This window comes from Littorina saxatilis, linkage group LG17, assembly GCF_037325665.1.
Source record: "Littorina saxatilis isolate snail1 linkage group LG17, US_GU_Lsax_2.0, whole genome shotgun sequence".
NCBI classification, from domain to species: Eukaryota; Metazoa; Mollusca; class Gastropoda; order Littorinimorpha; family Littorinidae; genus Littorina; species Littorina saxatilis.
This window is the reverse complement of record NC_090261.1, coordinates 198,771-219,519: the sequence shown is the minus strand read 5'-3', so window position 1 is coordinate 219,519 and position 20,749 is coordinate 198,771. Positions and strand designations below refer to the sequence as shown.

The following is a 20,749-nucleotide window of genomic DNA, read 5'->3' as shown; positions in this document are numbered from 1 at the left end:
GATCTGTCTGTATCCATCACAGTAATGCCTTAACCTTTAGCACGCCAGCGGCAATTTTCGTCGCCCAGCCATTTCCCCCCCCGCCCCCCCTTTGCCAGCCAGCGGCGAATTGCGTCGCCAGCACAAGGCTTGTACGTATGACCAACTTCTTGTTCGTATTTGCATACGAGAATAACGGTATTTTTAACGACACTTGAGCCAAAGCGAGGCTCACTTCCTTCCGTTATCTTGTCGTGTCGTCTGCGCTGCATTTGAGTCGGTTTCGTCGAAGTTTTCTGCTTTTGTTTTTGCATCGATAAAGTACTTTAGCGCTTCGACAAGCAAGATGGAGGATGATGAGTTTGAAACTTTCTTTTGAGTTGTTTCTTGACAACAAATCGTATGCTGAATTGGAACGAATTACTGAGGAAGATCTTCGCAATGAACTGTGTATCGTGGTGAAAAAAATGACAGTTCGTCAAGTGACAGTGACGGTTACGAAACGGAATTTACGAAAGTGCAGATGGATACAAACAGTGGCTGGTCCAGTTTAGTGAAATGACAGGACCAGCAAACATTACCGATAATCTGACTGCGTAGCAAATGCTTGACTTGCTTGTCGAAGAAACACTGCGTAGAAACTGACTCAAATTCAGCGCAAAGCAAGCCAATGACAAGACGTAAAAAGTTTGCGTGTTCGGAAATGGCGACCTGTGGATCTAGTACAGATCAAAGCTTTTCTCTGCTTGTTGTTGCTAACCGAACTATTAAAAAGATCGTCCCATGACATGCACTGGTCCACAAATATATTTATTTAGATACCAGGATCAGGAAGTTGGATGGTCAACATGATTACCTGATCAAAGGAGTTTCACCAGACATAGACGGGTTAGTTTCACAAAATTCCAAGGACTAGCCAACACAACCCCTTTTTATATTTAGTCAAGTTTTGACTAAATATTTTAACATCGAGGGGGAATCGAAACGAGGGTCGTGGTGTATGTGCGTGTGTCTGTGTGTGTGTCTGTGTGTGTGTGTAGAGCGATTCAGACTAAACTACTGGACCGATCTTTATGAAATTTGACATGAGAGTTCCTGGGTATGAAATCCCCGAACGTTTTTTTCATTTTTTTGATAAATGTCTTTGATGACGTCATATCCGGCTTTTCGTGAAAGTTGAGGCGGCACTGTCACGCCCTCATTTTTCAACCAAATTGGTTGAAATTTTGGTCAAGTAATCTTCGACGAAGCCCGGGGTTCGGTATTGCATTTCAGCTTGGTGGCTTAAAAATTAATTAATGACTTTGGTCATTAAAAATCTGAAAATTGTAAAAAAAAATAAAAATTTATAAAACGATCCAAATTTACGTTTATCTTATTCTCCATCATTTGCTGATTCCAAAAACATATAAATATGTTATATTCGGATTAAAAACAAGCTCTGAAAATTAAATATATAAAAATTATTATCAAAATTAAATAGTCCAAATCAATTTAAAAACACTTTCATCTTATTCCTTGTCGGTTCCTGATTCCAAAAACATATAGATATGATATGTTTGGATTAAAAACACGCTCAGAAAGTTAAAACAAAGAGAGGCACAGAAAAGCGTGCTATCCTTCTTAGCGCAACTACTACCCCGCTCTTCTTGCCATGAGCGGTGGACTGACGATGCTACGAGTATACGGTCTTGCTGAAAAATGGCATTGCGTTCAGTTTCATTCTGTGAGTTCGACAGCTACTTGACTAAATATTGTATTTTCGCCTTACGCGACTTGTTATATTTAGTCAAGTTTTGACTAAATATTTTAACATCGAGGGGGAATCGAAACGAGGGTCGTGGTGTATGTGCGTGTGTGCGTGTGTGTGTGTGTGTAGAGCGATTCAGACTAAACTACTGGACCGATCTTTATGAAATTTGACATGAGAGTTCCTGGGTATGAAATCCCCGAACGTTTTTTTCATTTTTTTGATAAATGTCTTTGATGACGTCATATCCGGCTTTTCGTGAAAGTTGAGGCGGCACTGTCACGCCCTCATTTTTCAACCAAATTGGTTGAAATTTTGGTCAAGTAATCTTCGACGAAGCCCGGACTTCGGTATTGCATTTCAGCTTAGTGGCTTAAAAATTAATTAATGACTTTGGTCATTAAAAATCTGAAAATTGTAAAAAAAAAAAAAAAAAATTTATAAAACGATCCAAATTTACGTTTATCTTATTCTCCATCATTTGCTGATTCCAAAAACATATAAATATGTTATATTCGGATTAAAAACAATCTCTGAAAATTAAATATATAAAAATTATTATCAAAATTAAATTGTCCAAATCAATTTAAAAACACTTTCATCTTATTCCTTGTCGGTTCCTGATTCCAAAAACATATAGATATGATATGTTTGGATTAAAAACACGCTCAGAAAGTTAAAACGAAGAGAGGTACAGAAAAGCGTGCTATCCTTCTCAGCGCAAGTACTACCCCGCTCTTCTTGTCAATTTCACTGCCTTTGCCATGAGCGGTGGACTGACGATGCTACGAGTATAGTACGGTCTTGCTGAAAAATTGCATTGCGTTCCCTTTCATTCTGTGAGTTCGACAGCTACTTGACTAAATGTTGTATTTTCGCCTTACGCGACTTGTTTTGTATTTGTATTTATGCTAAGAAAATAAATGATGCTTGCAAACAAAACTATTTCAATGTTAAATATAACCCCATGACAACCACAACGTTTCATGCTTATTAGTGCATTTTCAAAGAAGTTGTAAGTGTTGAAAGTTAGTGGGTGTTATTCTTACGCTAGGTAAGCAAAATAATGTGGCTACAGGGGAAGTAATGCTGGCTGGAAACTGGAGTGCTAAAGGTTAAGTAGTTCAGTCCTTCTTCTCTTTGATCTGTTTGTATCCATCAGAGGGATGTGAGAAAACTTGAAAGGAAATGCCCTTTTTCAAACAAGTAATGTACTTGCCTCCATGATCATGGCCCCTGTACTGCACAGGTTATGCGGGCTGTAAAATCCGGTGGTTGTTCCGTATATGCATACTGTACATATAAGAGCCATGTTGATGATAGTCACGTTGATGGTGTGTACAAGCCACGTTGATAGTGTGTAAACGCCATGTTGATGGTGTGTAAAAGCCTTGTGCATGGTGTGTAAAAGCCTTGTGCATGGTGTGTAAAAGCCTTGTTCATGGTGTGTAAAAGCCACGTTCATGGTGTGTAAAAGCCTTGTTCATGGTGTGTAAAAGCAGAGTTCATGATGTACACGCGTTGTTCATGGTCTGTAAAAGCCATGTTCTTGGTGTGTAAAAGCCACGTTCATGGTGTGTAAAAGCCACGTTCGTGGTGTGTAAAAGCCACGTTCATGGTGTGTAAAAGCCTTGTTCATGGTGTGTAAAAGCAGCGTTCATGATGTACAAGCTTTGTTCATGGTGTGTAAAAGCCATGTTCTTGATGTGTAAAAGCCACGTTCATGGTGTGTAAAAGCTTTGTTCATGGTGTGTAAAAGCTTTGTTCATGGTGTGTAAAAGCTTTGTTCATGGTGTGTAAAAGCTTTGTTCATGATGTGTAAAAGCAGCGTTCATGGTGTGTAAAAGCAGCGTTCATGGTGTGTAAAAGCTTTGTTCATGGTGTGTAAAAGCTTTGTTCATGGTGTGTTAAAGCCTTGACAATGGTGTGTAAAAGCCTTGTTCATGGTGTGTAAAAGCACTGTTCATGGTGTGTAAAAGCTCTGTTTATGGTGTGTAAAAGCCATGTTCTTGGTGTGTAAAAGCTTTGTTCATGGTGTGTAAAAGCCATGTTCTTGGTGTGTAAAAGCCTTGTTCATGGTGTGTAAAAGCAGCATTCATGGAGTGTAAAAGCCATGTACATGGTGTTTAAAAGCCACTTTTGTGGAGTGTAATAGCTTTGTTCATGGTGTGTAAAAGCTTTGTTCATGGTGTGTAAAAGCCATGTTCATCGAGTGTAAAAGCTACGTTTCCGGTGTGTGCAGGAGTTCCCGGCGTGGCTGGACAGTGCCAAGCCTGAGGTGGACATGCCCCCGCTGTGGCTAGATGAGAAGGTTCAAAGTCAGTACACACACCACTGTTTATATTATTGTATACCTGTCAGTACACACACCACTGTTCTCTATCCTCTGTGCTGTTCATATCATATACCTGTCAGTACACACACCACTCTTCTCTATCCTCTGTGCTGTTCATATCATATACCTGTCAGTACACACACCACTCTTCTCTATCCTCTGTGCTGTTCATATCATATACCTGGCAGTACACACACCACTATTCTCTATCCTCTGTGCTGTTCATATCATATACCTGTCAGTACACACACCACTCTTCTCTATCCTCTGTGCTGTTCATATCATATACCTGTCAGTACACACACCATTCTTCTCTATCCTCTGTGCTGTTCATATCATATACCTGTCAGTACACACACCACTGTTCTCTATCCTCTGTGCTGTTCATATCATATACCTGTCAGTACACACACCACTCTTCTCTATCCTCTGTGCTGTTCATATCATATACCTGTCAGTACACACACCATTCTTCTCTATCCTCTGTGCTGTTCATATCATATACATGTCAGTACACACACCACTGTTCTCTATCCTCTGTGCTGTTCATATCATATACCTGTCAGTACACACACCATTCTTCTCTATCCTCTGTGCTGTTCATATCATATACCTGTCAGTACACACACCACTCTTCTCTATCCTCTGTGCTGTTCATATCATATACCTGTCAGTACACACACCACTCTTCTCTATCCTCTGTGCTGTTCATATCATATACCTGTCAGTACACACACCACTCTTCTCTATCTGTGCTGTTCATATCATATACCTGTCAGTACACACACCATTCTTCTTTATCCTCTGTGCTGTTCATATCATATACCTGTCAGTACACACACCACTGTTCTCTATCCTCTGTGCTGTTCATATCATATACCTGTCAGTACACACACCACTCTTCTCTATCCTCTGTGCTGTTCATATCATATACCTGTCAGTACACACACCACTGTTCTCTATCCTCTGTGCTGTTCATATCATATACCTGGCAGTACACACACCACTGTTTTCTATCCTCTGTGCTGTTCATATCATATACCTGGCAGTACACACACCACTCTTCTCTATCCTCTGTGCTGTTCATATATACCTGTCAGTACACACACCACTCTTCTCTATCCTCTGTGCTGTTCATATCATATACCTGTCAGTACACACACCACTCTTCTCTATCTATGCTGTTCATATATACCTGGCAGTGCACACACCACTATTCTGTGCCTCACACTATTCTGTGCCTGACTATTCTGTGCCTCACACTATTCCGTGCCTCACTATTCTGTGCCTCACTCTATTCTGTGCCTCACTCTATTCTGTGCCTCACTCTATTCTGTGCCTCACTCTATTCTGTGCCTCACTCTATTCTGTGCCTCACTATTCTGTGCCTCACTCTATTCTGTGTCTCACTCTATTCTGTGCCTCACTCAATTCTGTGCCTCACTCTATTCTGTGCCTCACACTATTCTGTGCCTGACTATTCTGTGCCTCACTCTATTCTGTGCCTCACTATTCTGTGCCTCACTCTATTCTGTGCCTCACTCTATTCTGTCACTCTATTCTGTGCCTCACTATTCCGTGCCTGACTCTATTCTGTGCCTCACTATTCTGTGCCTCACTCTATTCTGTGCCTCACTATTCTGTGCCTCACTCTATTCTGTGCCTGACTCTATTCTGTGCCTCACTATTCTGTGCCTCACTCTATTCTGTGCCTCGCTATTCTGTGCCTCACTCTATTCTGTGCCTCACACTATTCTGTGCCTCACTCTATTCTGTGCCTCACTCTATTCTGTGCCTCACTCTATTCTGTGCCTCACTCTATTCTGTGCCTCACTATTCTGTGCCTCACTCTATTCTGTGCCTCACTCTATTCTGTGCCTCACTCTATTCTGTGCCTCACTCTATTCTGTGCCTCACTCTATTCTGTGCCTCACTATTCTGTGCCTCACTCTATTTTGTGCCTCACTATTCTGTGCCTTACTCTATTCTGTGCCTCACTATTCTGTGCCTCACTCTATTCTGTGCCTGGCTCTATTCTGTGCCTCACTATTCTGTGCCTCACTCTATTCTGTGCCTCACTCTATTCTGTGTCTCACTATTCTGTGCCTCACTCTATTCTGTGCCTCACTCTATTCTCACTCTATTCTGTGCCTCACTCTATTCTGTGCCTCACTATTCTGTGCCTCAATCTATTCTGTGCCTCACTATTCTGTGCCTCACTCTATTCTGTTCCTCACTATTCTGTGCCTCACACTATTCTTTGCCTCACTCTATTCTGTGCCTCACTCTATTCTGTGCCTCACTCTATTCTGTGCCTCACTATTCTGTGCCTCACTCTATTCTGTGCCTCACACTATTCTTTGCCTCACTCTATTCTGTGCCTCACTCTATTCTGTGCCTCACTCTATTCTGTGCCTCACTCTATTCTGTGCCTGACTATTCTGTGCCTCACTCAATTCTGTGCCTCACTATTCTGTGTGCACTGTGCTGTCCACCATACCATTGTGTACCTGTCAGTAGAAGCATCAACATTATCAGCCATGTTTTATTGTTACTGATAAGGATTGTTTATTGATGAATTAGAGTAATTTTGGTTATTAGAATAATTGATAAGAATTGCTACCTGGGCCATTAAGTGAGAGGAAGAACAATAACAATAACAACACTTTATTGTCCATTAAAATGGATACATTAAAACGGAAAATTGTCTCTGACACGTCTAACGTCAACAATTATAAAATACAGATGGAAATAGGAATGACAAGAACATTCAAAAGAGGCACATGAAATACATATTGTTATTGAATTAACAGGCACACCTGTGACAACTAACCCTTACTCAGTGCGGTGTCAACAATATTGTGATATATAACATCACAGTACCGTATTAAATGAGCTGATTCATCTTGATATGTATCACCATCAGAATATTTCACCACAAGATGATGAAAGCCCAGGTAGTGGTTACTATGGTAACTCATAGACCATTTATCCTGGACCGCCAACTAGCTCTCTCTCCGCTCTTTCTCTCTATGACGAGGTAGCGGCCTCTCGCATTTAGGAACCTACGCTTACATGGCCTTTCAGAAATCAGGGGGATGTCATATCCGGTGTCGATTGTAAACATGGACGAAGTTGCCGAGGTAAGTTCTGAAAATGCTAAAATAAACTCAACTAAAGTGCATATGGAACATGTTTTTTGATGAGTTTTATTAAGTTTAGTTTGGAGTTTTGGAAAATCCAGTTTATTGTCACCTCCCATTGTCACAAATAACTGGAGCGTGCTTTCTTTTCACCGTCTTCGAATCGCTGGCCTTTCAAACCGGACGCCAAGCGCCCCTGAAAGTCGAGCGTCGTAACCTCGAAGGGTCACGTGACGAGTTGGCGGTCCAGGCTATTTGGTCTATGGGTAACTTAAGTGTGGTTTATTCAGTATTACGTTGCTGATCTTAAAGACTGTATTGGTCTCTCGTCACAGCCCCTATCGGCAAGGCTGTGTACGGTCTGCTGGTGATCCAAGCCCTGAGACCTGACCGGCTGATCGCTACGGCGCGCATCTTTGTGGAGAGGACGCTGGGCTCTGACTTTGTCCACATCACAGAGAAAGAACATGACCTTGCCAACATTGTAGAAACAGAGGTATGTTCTGGTCTCTTCATGAACTTGACCTCTTTATATTATGCACAGGTCTTTAACTTACTGAGTTTGACCTCTATATATTGTGCCAACAGTGGTACGCACTTGTCTTTGACTTACTGAGTTTGACCTCTATATATTGTGCCAACAGTGGTACGCACTTTCCCCCCGCTGGTTAGGGGGAAGAATTTACCCGATGCTCCCCAGCATGTCGTAAGAGGCGACTAACGGATTCTGTTTCTCCTTTTACCCTTGTTAAGTGTTTCTTGTATAGAATATAGTCAATGTTTGTAAAGATTTTAGTCAAGCAGTATGTAAGAAATGTTAGTCCTTTGTACTGGAAACTTGCATTCTCCCAGTAAGGTAATATATTGTACTACGTTGCAAGCCCCTGGAGCAATTTTTTGATTAGTGCTTTTGTGAACAAGAAACAATTAACAAGTGGCTCTATCCCATCCCCCCCCCCCCCCCCCCCCCTTTCCCCTTCGCGATATAACCTTCGTGGTTGAAAACGACGTTAAACACCAAAAAAAGAAAGAAAAAAAGGTACGCACTTGTCTTTGACTTACTGAGTTTGACCTCTATATATTGTGCCAACAGTGGTACGCACTTGTCTTTGACTTACTGAGTTTGACCTCTATATATTGTGCCAACAGTGGTACGCACTTGTCTTTGACTTACTGAGTTTGACCTCTATATATTGTGCCAACAATTGTATGCACTGGGCTTTTACTTAGTGAACTTGACGTTATATTGTGCCAACAGATGTATGCACTGGTCTCCTCATGAGTAAGCTTGCTGTGTTGATGTGCTAAAGTGTTGTGTGTTGTGGTGTTCAGATCAAGGGCAACACCCCTGTGTTGATGTGCTAAAGTGTTGTGTGTTGTGGTGTACAGATCAATGGCAACACCCCTGTGTTGATGTACTAAAGTGTTGTGTGTTGTGGTGTACAGATCAATGGCAACACCCCTGTGTTGATGTACTAAAGTGTTGTGTGTTGTGGTGTACAGATCAATGGCAACACCCCTGTGTTGATGTGCTAAAGTGTTGTGTGTTGTGGTGTACAGATCAATGGCAACACCCCTGTGTTGATGTACTAAAGTGTTGTGTGTTGTGGTGTACAGATCAATGGCAACACCCCTGTGTTGATGTACTAAAGTGTTGTGTGTTGTGGTGTACAGATCAATGGCAACACCCCTGTGTTGATGTGCTAAAGTGTTGTGTGTTGTGGTGTACAGATCAATGGCAACACCCCTGTGTTGATGTACTAAAGTGTTGTGTGTTGTGGTGTACAGATCAATGGCAACACCCCTGTGTTGATGTGTTAAAGTGTTGTGTGTTGTGGTGTACAGATCAATGGCAACACCCCGTGTTGATGTGCTAAAGTGTTGTGTGTTGTGGTGTACAGATCAAAGGCAACACCCCCGTGTTGATGTGCTAAAGTGTTGTGTGTTGTGGTGTACAGATCAAAGGCAACACCCCTGTGTTGATGTGCTAAAGTGCTGTGTGTTGTGGTGTACAGATCAAAGGCAACACCCCTGTGTTGATGTGCTAAAGTGCTGTGTGTTGTGGTGTACAGATCAATGGGAACACCCCTGTGTTGATGTGCTAAAGTGTTGTGTGTTGTGGTGTACAGATCAAAGGCAACACCCCTGTGTTGATGTGCTAAAGTGTTGTGTGTTGTGGTGTACAGATCAAAGGCAACACCCCAGTGTTGATGTGCTAAAGTGTTGTGTGTTGTGGTGTACAGATCAAAGGCAACACCCCTGTGTTGATGTGCTAAAGTGTTGTGTGTTGTGGTGTACAGATCAAAGGCAACACCCCTGTGTTGATGTGCTAAAGTGTTGTGTGTTGTGGTGTTCAGATCAAGGGCAACACCCCTGTGTTGATGTGTTCGGCACCAGGCTACGACCCCAGTGGCCGAGTGGATGACCTGGCCGCTGAACTCAGCAAGCCCATGACATCCATTGCCATTGGTGAGTTCATCGCACTGTTGTGTGCTACTTTACAAAATGCCGGGTTGGACTGACGCTCATTCCAAGGACACCAAATAGTTTTACATATTGTCAAATTTTGACTGACTGTTTTCTGGTAGACTTTGAATCCAGACAAGGCTGATGGTGTGTGTGTGTGTACATGTGTGTGTGTGTGTACATGTGTGTGTGTGTACATGTGTGTGTGTGTGTACATGTGTGTGTGTGTGTGTGTGTGTGTGTGTGTGTGTGTGTGTGTGTGTGTACATGTGTGTGTGTACATGTGTGTGTGTACATGTGTGTGTGTACATGTGTGTGTGTGTGTACATGTGTGTGTGTGTGTGTGTGTGTGTGTGTGTGTGTGTCATGAAGTGGATTATAGTGCAAATGAAGGAGTTACTTTTATGTATACGTGTTCTGCCCTATCTAATTACACTGACTCTTCACTCTTCACACTACACACTTCAAACACAGAATTTGGGAGGATACAGACTTATTAATTTCTCACACATTACAACACAATTCTTCACCTCAAAACATCAATACCAATCAACTTCTCGACCACACAGTTCACACAATCTCATCAATAATATAAAGATACTATTTCAATAATAAATTACTGCACAAGGTAAGGTGTTGACAGACACTCACGAGTTCGTATCACGGCTCACTGCATGTCGTCATTTACACATTCTTGTGCCGCTGAATCCACGTAGATGATGATTTCTTAGAAACTCTCCTTATAGATGCTAACATGCACCTTTCACATTTCTCCCTGAGAAACACTTTCGCCATTAGCGAAAAGAACCGTCGTCTCTACGACCGGTAACGATGGAGACTCCTCCAGCCAGCCATCTGCGCCGATGTGGTCTCTTTCGCCACCATCCTTCTGCGCTCTCCCGTGTGCGGTCCGCCCCTCGTACACTCCATGGAAACTCCTTAAGAGACCCGTCTCTTGAAAGAGTGTTTGTCCCCGACAAACCTGACACGCGCTAGACACCTTGCTCGGTCGAGCCTCTGCAACGTTGTGACGTTATTAAACCAAGACCAGCTACATTTCTCATACTCGTAAACACAACTCGACATGTCAAACTAGGGTTTTCTCGTGCAACACACGAAACCCGTGATATCGCTTCAAACGTGTCCTAGCATATCCCAATTCAATCTTTAGGGAGGTTAAAATCACGACGTGTTTCACATCACAAATATCCTACTCACACTTTTGTGACAGTGTGTGTACATGTGTGTGTGTACATGTGTGTGTGTACATGTGTGTGTGTGTGTACATGTGTGTGTACATGTGTGTGTGTGTACATGTGTGTGTGTACATGTGTGTGCGTGCAGTGATTCAAACAAAACTACTTGGAAACATTAATGAATCAATATCTTCACTGAAATCGGGTTGCAATGTGTCATGTTTACATTTGTCATGACACGGGAAGAGGAAGACAAAGTGTTAGATGTTGCACTGTGTCTAACAGGGAAAGGACGACAAAGTGTTAGATGTTGTACTGTGTCTAACAGGGAAAGGACGACAAAGTGTTAGATGTTGTACTGTGTCTAACGGGGAAAGGACGACAAAGTGTTAGATGTTGTACTGTGTCTAACGGGGAAAGGACGACAAAGTGTTAGATGTTGTACTGTGTCTAACGGGGAAAGGACGACAAAGTGTAAGATGTTGTACTGTGTCTAACGGGGAAAGGACGACAAAGTGTTAGATGTTGTACTGTGTCTAACGGGGAAAGGACGACAAAGTGTTAGATGTTGTACTGTGTCTAACGGGGAAAGGACGACCAAGTGTAAGATGTTGTACTGTGTCTAACGGGGAAAGGACGACAAAGTGTTAGATGTTGTACTGTGTCTAACAGGGAAAGGACGACAAAGTGTTAGATGTTGTACTGTGTCTAACGGGGAAAGGACGACAAAGTGTTAGATGTTGTACTGTGTCTAACGGGGAAAGGACGACAAAGTGTTAGATGTTGTACTGTGTCTAACGGGGAAAGGACGACCAAGTGTTAGATGTTGTACTGTGTCTAACGGGGAAAGGACAACAAAGTGTTAGATGTTGTACTGTGTCTAACGGGGAAAGGACGACAAAGTGTTAGATGTTGTACTGTGTCTAACGGGGAAAGGACGACAAAGTGTTAGATGTTGTACTGTGTCTAACGGGGAAAGGACGACAAAGTGTAAGATGTTGTACTGTGTCTAACGGGGAAAGGACGACAAAGTGTAAGATGTTGTACTGTGTCTAACGGGGAAAGGACGACGTCTAACGGGGAAAGGACGACAAAGTGTAAGATGTTGTACTGTGTCTAACGGGGAAAGGACGACAAAGTGTAAGATGTTGTACTGTGTCTAACGGGGAAAGGACGACAAAGTGTAAGATGTTGTACTGTGTCTAACGGGGAAAGGACGACAAAGTGTTAGATGTTGTACTGTGTCTAACGGGGAAAGGAAGACAAAGTGTTAGATGTTGTACTGTGTCTAACGGGGAAAGGACGACAAAGTGTTAGATGTTGTACTGTGTCTAACGGGGAAAGGACAACAAAGTGTTAGATGTTGTACTGTGTCTAACAGGGAAAGGACGACAAAGTGTTAGATGTTGTACTGTGTCTAACGGGGAAAGGACGACAAAGTGTAAGATGTTGTACTGTGTCTAACGGGGAAAGGACGACAAAGTGTTAGATGTTGTACTGTGTCTAACAGGGAAAGGACGACAAAGTGTAAGATGTTGTACTGTGTCTAACGGGGAAAGGACGACAAAGTGTAAGATGTTGTACTGTGTCTAACGGGGAAAGGACGACAAAGTGTTAGATGTTGTACTGTGTCTAACGGGGAAAGGACAACAAAGTGTTAGATGTTGTACTGTGTCTAACGGGGAAAGGACGACAAAGTGTTAGATGTTGTACTGTGTCTAACGGGGAAAGGACGACAAAGTGTTAGATGTTGTACTGTGTCTAACAGGGAAAGGACGACAAAGTGTTAGATGTTGTACTGTGTCTAACGGGGAAAGGACGACAAAGTGTTAGATGTTGTACTGTGTCTAACAGGGAAAGGACGACAAAGTGTTAGATGTTGTACTGTGTCTAACGGGGAAAGGACGACAAAGTGTAAGATGTTGTACTGTGTCTAACGGGGAAAGGACGACAAAGTGTTAGATGTTGTACTGTGTCTAACGGGGAAAGGACGACAAAGTGTTAGATGTTGTACTGTGTCTAACGGGGAAAGGACGACCAAGTGTAAGATGTTGTACTGTGTCTAACGGGGAAAGGACGACCAAGTGTAAGATGTTGTACTGTGTCTAACAGGGAAAGGACGACAAAGTGTTAGATGTTGTACTGTGTCTAACAGGGAAAGGACGACAAAGTGTTAGATGTTGTACTGTGTCTAACAGGGAAAGGACGACAAAGTGTTAGATGTTGTACTGTGTCTAACGGGGAAAGGACGACAAAGTGTAAGATGTTGTACTGTGTCTAACGGGGAAAGGACGACAAAGTGTTAGATGTTGTACTGTGTCTAACGGGGAAAGGACGACAAACTGTAAGATGTTGTACTGTGTCTAACGGGGAAAGGACGACAAAGTGTAAGATGTTGTACTGTGTCTAACGGGGAAAGGACGACAAAGTGTAAGATGTTGTACTGTGTCTAACGGGGAAAGGACGACAAAGTGTTAGATGTTGTACTGTGTCTAACGGGGAAAGGACGACAAAGTGTTAGATGTTGTACTGTGTCTAACGGGGAAAGGACGACAAAGTGTTAGATGTTGTACTGTGTCTAACGGGGAAAGGACGACAAAGTGTAAGATGTTGTACTGTGTCTAACGGGGAAAGGACGACAAAGTGTAAGATGTTGTACTGTGTCTAACGGGGAAAGGACGACAAAGTGTAAGATGTTGTACTGTGTCTAACGGGGAAAGGACGACAAAGTGTTAGATGTTGTACTGTGTCTAACGGGGAAAGGACGACCAAGTGTAAGATGTTGTACTGTGTCTAACGGGGAAAGGACGACAAAGTGTTAGATGTTGTACTGTGTCTAACGGGGAAAGGACGACAAACTGTAAGATGTTGTACTGTGTCTAACGGGGAAAGGACGACAAAGTGTAAGATGTTGTACTGTGTCTAACGGGGAAAGGACGACAAAGTGTAAGATGTTGTACTGTGTCTAACGGGGAAAGGACGACAAAGTGTTAGATGTTGTACTGTGTCTAACGGGGAAAGGACGACAAAGTGTTAGATGTTGTACTGTGTCTAACGGGGAAAGGACGACAAAGTGTTAGATGTTGTACTGTGTCTAACAGGGAAAGGACGACAAAGTGTTAGATGTTGTACTGTGTCTAACAGGGAAAGGACGACAAAGTGTTAGATGTTGTACTGTGTCTAACGGGGAAAGGACGACAAAGTGTAAGATGTTGTACTGTGTCTAACGGGGAAAGGACGACAAAGTGTTAGATGTTGTACTGTGTCTAACGGGGAAAGGACGACAAAGTGTAAGATGTTGTACTGTGTCTAACGGGGAAAGGACGACAAAGTGTAAGATGTTGTACTGTGTCTAACGGGGAAAGGACGACAAAGTGTAAGATGTTGTACTGTGTCTAACGGGGAAAGGACGACAAAGTGTTAGATGTTGTACTGTGTCTAACGGGGAAAGGACGACAAAGTGTAAGATGTTGTACTGTGTCTAACGGGGAAAGGACGACAAAGTGTAAGATGTTGTACTGTGTCTAACGGGGAAAGGACGACCAAGTGTTAGATGTTGTACTGTGTCTAACGGGGAAAGGACAACAAAGTGTTAGATGTTGTACTGTGTCTAACGGGGAAAGGACGACAAAGTGTTAGATGTTGTACTGTGTCTAACGGGGAAAGGACAACAAAGTGTTAGATGTTGTACTGTGTCTAACGGGGAAAGGATGGCAAAGTGTTAGATGTTGTACTGTGTCTAACGGGTAAAGGACGACAAAGTGTAAGATGTTGTACTGTGTCTAACGGGGAAAGGACGACAAAGTGTAAGATGTTGTACTGTGTCTAACGGGGAAAGGACGACAAAGTGTAAGATGTTGTACTGTGTCTAACGGGGAAAGGACGACAAAGTGTTAGATGTTGTACTGTGTCTAACGGGAAAAGGACGACAAAGTGTTAGATGTTGTACCTGTGTCTAACGGGGAAAGGACGACAAAGTGTTAGATGTTGTACCGTGTCTAACGGGGAAAGGACGACAAAGTGTTAGATGTTGTACTGTGTCTAACGGGGAAAGGACGACAAAGTGTAAGATGTTGTACTGTGTCTAACGGGGAAAGGACGACAAAGTGTTAGATGTTGTACTGTGTCTGACGGGGAAAGGACGACAAAGTGTAAGATGTTGTACTGTGTCTGACAGGGAAAGGACGACAAAGTGTTAGATGTTGTACCGTGTCTAACGGGGAAAGGACGACAAAGTGTTAGATGTTGTACCGTGTCTAACGGGGAAAGGACGACAACGTGTTAGATGTTGTACTGTGTCTAACGGGGAAAGGACGACAAAGTGTTAGATGTTGTACTGTGTCTAACGGGGAAAGGACGACAAAGTGTTAGATGTTGTACTGTGTCTAACGGGGAAAGGACGACAAAGTGTTAGATGTTGTACTGTGTCTAACGGGGAAAGGACGACAAAGTGTTAGATGTTGTACTGTGTCTAACGGGGAAAGGACGACAAAGTGTTAGATGTTGTACTGTGTCTAACGGGGAAAGGACGACAAAGTGTTAGATGTTGTACTGTGTCTAACGGGGAAAGGACGACAAAGTGTAAGATGTTGTACTGTGTCTAACGGGGAAAGGACGACAAAGTGTTAGATGTTGTACTGTGTCTAACGGGGAAAGGACGACAAAGTGTTAGATGTTGTACTGTGTCTAACGGGGAAAGGGCGACAAAGTGTAAGATGTTGTACTGTGTCTAACGGGGAAAGGACGACAAAGTGTTAGATGTTGTACTGTGTCTAACGGGGAAAGGACGACAAAGTGTAAGATGTTGTACTGTGTCTAACGGGGAAAGGACGACAAAGTGTTAGATGTTGTACTGTGTCGAACGGGGAAAGGACGACAACGTGTTAGATGTTGTACTGTGTCTAACGGGGAAAGGACGACAAAGTGTAAGATGTTGTACTGTGTCTAACGGGGAAAGGACGACAAAGTGTTAGATGTTGTACTGTGTCTAACGGGGAAAGGACGACAAAGTGTTAGATGTTGTACTGTGTCTAACGGGGAAAGGACGACAAAGTGTTAGATGTTGTACTGTGTCTAACAGGGAAAGGACGACAAAGTGTAAGATGTTGTACTGTGTCTAACGGGGAAAGGACGACAAAGTGTAAGATGTTGTACTGTGTCTAACGGGAAAAGGACGACAAAGTGTTAGATGTTGTACTGTGTCTAACGGGGAAAGGACGACAAACTGTAAGATGTTGTACTGTGTCTAACGGGGAAAGGACGACAAAGTGTTAGATGTTGTACTGTGTCTAAGGGGGAAAGGACGACAAAGTGTTAGATGTTGTACTGTGTCTAACGGGGAAAGGACGACAAAGTGTTAGATGTTGTACTGTGTCTAACGGGGAAAGGACGACAAAGTGTTAGATGTTGTACTGTGTCTAACGGGGAAAGGACGACAAAGTGTAAGATGTTTTACTGTGTCGAACGGGGAAAGGACGACAACGTGTTAGATGTTGTACTGTGTCTAACGGGGAAAGGACGACCAAGTGTAAGATGTTGTACTGTGTCTAACGGGGAAAGGACGACAAAGTGTTAGATGTTGTACTGTGTCTAACGGGGAAAGGATGGCAAAGTGTTAGATGTTGTACTGTGTCTAACGGGTAAAGGCAGACAAAGTATTAGATGTTGTATTGTGTCTGACGGGGAAAGAAAGACAAAGTGTTTAATGTTGTACGGTGTCTACAGGTTCGGCGGAAGGTTTCTCCCAGGCAGAGAAGGCGATCAACTCGTCGAGCAAGTCAGGGCGCTGGGTGTTGCTGAAGAACGTGCACCTGGCCCCTTCGTGGCTGGTGCAACTGGAGAAAAAGCTACACAACCTGGCTCCCCACCCTAACTTTAGGCTCTTCCTCACCATGGAGATCAACCCCAAGGTATGCAGTCTGCACCATACAATGCAGCCTCCCTTTTGACAACCCCTGAGTTAAGACTTCTACCCTATTCAGACTTCTACCCTATTCAGACTTCTACCCTATTCAGACTTCTACCCTATTCAGACTTCTACCCTATTCAGACCTTGTTTATGCAGTCTGCACCATACAATGCAGCCTGGTGATGATAGAGAGGTGCAGTGATAGAGAGTGGTGATGATAGAGAGGTGCAGTGATAGAGAGTGGTGATGATAGAGAGGTGCAGTGATAGAGAGTGGTGATGATAGAGAGGTGCAGTGATAGAGAGTGGCGGTGATAGAGAGTGGTGATGATAGAGAGGTGCAGTGATAGAGAGGTGCAGTGATAGAGAGTGGTGATGATAGAGAGTGGTGATGATAGAGAGGTGCAGTGATAGAGAGTGGGGATGATAGAGAGTGGTGATGATAGAGAGGTGCAGTGATAGAGAGTGGGGATGATAGAGAGGTGCAGTGATAGAGAGTGGCAGTGATAGAGAGTGGTGATGATAGAGAGTGGCAGTGATAGAGAGTGGTGATGATAGAGAGTGGCAGTGATAGAGAGGTGCAGTGATAGAGAGTGGTGATGATAGAGAGGTGCAGTGATAGAGAGTGGTGATGATAGAGAGGTGCAGTGATAGAGAGGTGCAGTGATAGAGAGTGGTGATGATAGAGAGTGGTGATGATAGAGAGGTGCAGTGATAGAGAGGTGCAGTGATAGAGAGGTGCAGTGATAGAGAGGTGCAGTGATAGAGAGGTGCAGTGATAGAGAGGTGCAGTGATAGAGAGGTGCAGTGATAGAGAGGTGCAGTGATAGAGAGTGGTGATGAGAGAGAGGTGCAGTGATAGAGAGTGGTGATGATAGAGAGGTGCAGTGATAGAGAGTGGTGATGATAGAGAGGTGCAGTGATAGAGAGGTGCAGTGATAGAGTGGTGATGATAGAGAGGTGCAGTGATAGAGAGGTGCAGTGATAGAGAGTGGTGATGAGAGAGAGGTGCAGTGATAGAGAGTGGTGATGATAGAGAGGTGCAGTGATAGAGAGTGGTGATGATAGAGAGGTGCAGTGATAGAGAGGTGCAGTGATAGAGAGTGGCGGTGATAGAGAGTGGTGATGATAGAGAGGTGCAGTGATAGAGAGTGGTGGTGATAGAGAGTGGCGGTGATAGAGAGTGGGGATGAGAGAGAGTGGCGGTGATAGAGAGGTGCAGTGATAGAGAGGTGCAGTGATAGAGAGTGGTGATGATAGAGAGTGGCAGTGATAGAGTGTGGGGATGATAAAGAGTGGCGGTGATAAAGAGTGGTGATGATAGAGAGTGGCAGTGATAGAGAGTGGGGATGATAGAGTGTGGGGAGGATAGAGAGTGGCGGTGATAGAGAGTGGTGATGATAGAGAGTGGGGATGATAGAGAGGTGCAGTGATAGAGAGTGGCGGTGATAAAGAGTGGGGATGATAGAGAGGTGCAGTGATAGCGAGTGGTGGTGATAGAGTGTGGGGATGATAGAGAGGTGCAATGATAGAGAGTGGGGATGATAGAGAGTGGTGATGATAGAGAGTGGTGATGATAGAGAGTGGTGGTGATAGAGTGTGGGGATGATAGAGAGTGGTGATGATAGAGAGTGGGGATGATAGAGAATGGTGATGATAGAGAGTGGCGGTGATAGAGAGTGGGGATGATAGAGAGTGGCTGTGATAGAGAGTGGCGGTGATAGAGAATGGCAGTGATAGAGTGGCAGTGATAGAGCGTGCTGATGATAGAGAGTGGCAGTGATAGAGAGTGGTGATGATAGAGAGTGGCGGTGATAGAGAGTGGTGATGATAGAGAGTGGCGGTGATAGAGAGTGGGGATGATAGAGAGTGGCAGTGATAGAGCGTGCTGATGATAGAGAGTGGCAGTGATAGAGAGTGGTGATGATAGAGAGTGGCGGTGATAGAGAGTGGGGATGATAGAGAGTGGCAGTGATACAGAGTTGGGATGATACAGAGTGGCAGTGATACAGAGTTGGGATGATAGAGAGTGGCGGTGATACAGAGTGGCAGTGATACAGAGTGGCAGTGATACAGAGTGGGGATGATGCAGAGTGGGGATGATACAGAGTGGCAGTGATAGAGAGTGGCAGTGAAAGAGAGTGGCGGTTATAGAGAGTGGCAGTGTGAGAGGCTGTGTGCAGTGTATGTAATAGACCCTGTGTGCGTTGTGTTTCAGCTGCCGACCAACTTGCTGCGTGCGGGCCGCGTGTTTGTCTTTGAGCCGCCGCCTGGTGTTTCCGCCAACCTGATGAGAACCTTCAGCACCGTGCCCACTGCCAGGATGTGCCGGGTAAAGTCTTGCCTTTGGACTACCAGCTATGCCTTAATTATGTGTGGTTTACGGCTATGCCATAAAAATGTGTGGGTTACCAGCCATGGCATAATAAATGTGTGGTTCACGACCATGCCATAATTATGTGTAATGTAACGGCCATGCCTTAATAATGTGTGGTTTATAGGCCAGGCCATAATAATGTGTGGTTTACTGGCCATGCTTTAATAGCAGGGTGTTGTGTGGTGTGCAGGCCCCCAACGAGCGCGCTCGCCTGTACTTCCTGCTGGCCTGGCTACACGCCATCGTTCAGGAACGCATGCGCTACACGCCCTTGGGCTGGGCCAAGAAGTACGAGTTCACCGAGTCCGACCTCAAGGTGGCCTGTGACATGCTGGATACCTGGATCGACTCCGTTGCCATGGTATTACCCTACGCCAACAGGCACATTATACATGTCTGTGTTACACAAAACTGTGCTAATAATGTGTGTTTGTGTGTGTGTGAGTGTTTGTGTGTGTGAGTGTGTATGTTAGTGTGTGTGTGTGTGTGTGTGTGGTAGAGAAGTGTGATCACTGTGGGTGTATGATAGAGATGTGCTGATCACTGTATGTGTTTCAGGGTCGCACTAACCTGCCCCCGGAGAAAGTGCCATGGGAAGCACTGCGCACCCTGTTGTCTCAGTGTATTTATGGCGGCAAGATCGACAACGACTTTGATCAGGTTACTATGCATTTTATTTGTATTTCTTGCATTTCTTTAATTGACAGGTAAGCATGCAACTACTGTATGTGTGTGTGTTGGGAAGGTGGGAATGAAATTTGCAGCAGCTTTGGTGATTGTGGTTTATCATTGAGATGTGTGAAATTGGTAGCTGGTTTGTGATGTAATGTTTGTCACTGACACGTGTGTCTTGTTGAGTGTGGTTTGTCACTGAGAAATTGTGTGTCTTGTTGAGTGTGGTTTGTCACTGAGAAATTGTGATTCTTGTTGAGTGTGGTTTGTCACTGAGAAATTGTGTGTCTTGTTGAGTGTGGTTTGTCACTGACATGCTATGTGTCTTGTTGAGTGTTGTTTGTCACTGACACACTGTGATTCTTGTTGAGTGTGGTTTGTCACTGAGAAATTGTGTGTCTTGTTGGGTGTGGTTTGTCACTGAGAAATTGTGTGTCTTGTTGAGTGTGGTTTGTCACCGACACGTGTGTTTTGTTGAGTGTGGTTTGTCACTGACACGTGTGTTTTGTTGAGTGTGGTTTGTCACTGAGACGTTGTGTGTCTTGTTGAGTGTGGTTTGTCACTGAGACGTTGTGTGTCTTGTTGAGTGTGGTTTGTCACTGACACGCTGTGTGTCTTGTTGGGTGTGGTTTGTCACTGACACGTTGTGTGTCTTTTTGAGTGTGGTTTGTCACTGAGAAATTGTGATTCTTGTTGAGTGTGGTTTGTCACTGAGAAATTGTGTGTCTTGTTGAGTGTGGTTTGTCACTGAGACGCTGTGTGTCTTGTTGAGTGTGGTTTGTCACTGAGACGTTGTGTGTCTTGTTGAGTGTGGTTTGTCACTGAGACTTGTGTGTCTTGTTGAGTGTGGTTTGTCACTGACACGTGTGTCTTGTTGAGTGTGGTTTGTCACTGAGACGTTGTGTGTCTTGTTGAGTGTGGTTT

The 20,749-nt window shown here is 43.9% G+C and overlaps 1 protein-coding gene across 8 annotated transcripts in view; it reads left to right on the top strand.

Moving 5' to 3' along the window:
• The window catches only part of LOC138953643 (cytoplasmic dynein 1 heavy chain 1-like), a 213,050-nt gene that overhangs the window by 152,089 nt on the left and 40,212 nt on the right, over positions 1 to 20,749 (top strand). For all 8 annotated transcript variants that reach the window (XR_011451579.1, XM_070325522.1, XM_070325520.1 and 5 more), the window contains 7 exons: positions 3,972 to 4,047; positions 7,543 to 7,703; positions 9,565 to 9,676; positions 16,594 to 16,778; positions 18,995 to 19,108; positions 19,344 to 19,514; positions 19,712 to 19,813. Coding sequence is in view for 7 of the 8 variants with exons in the window: in XM_070325522.1 (XP_070181623.1) it covers positions 3,972 to 4,047; positions 7,543 to 7,703; positions 9,565 to 9,676; positions 16,594 to 16,778; positions 18,995 to 19,108; positions 19,344 to 19,514; positions 19,712 to 19,813 (921 nt within the window). In the remaining variant the exon portion in view is untranslated. The remainder of the gene's footprint in view (positions 1 to 3,971; positions 4,048 to 7,542; positions 7,704 to 9,564; positions 9,677 to 16,593; positions 16,779 to 18,994; positions 19,109 to 19,343; positions 19,515 to 19,711; positions 19,814 to 20,749) is intronic.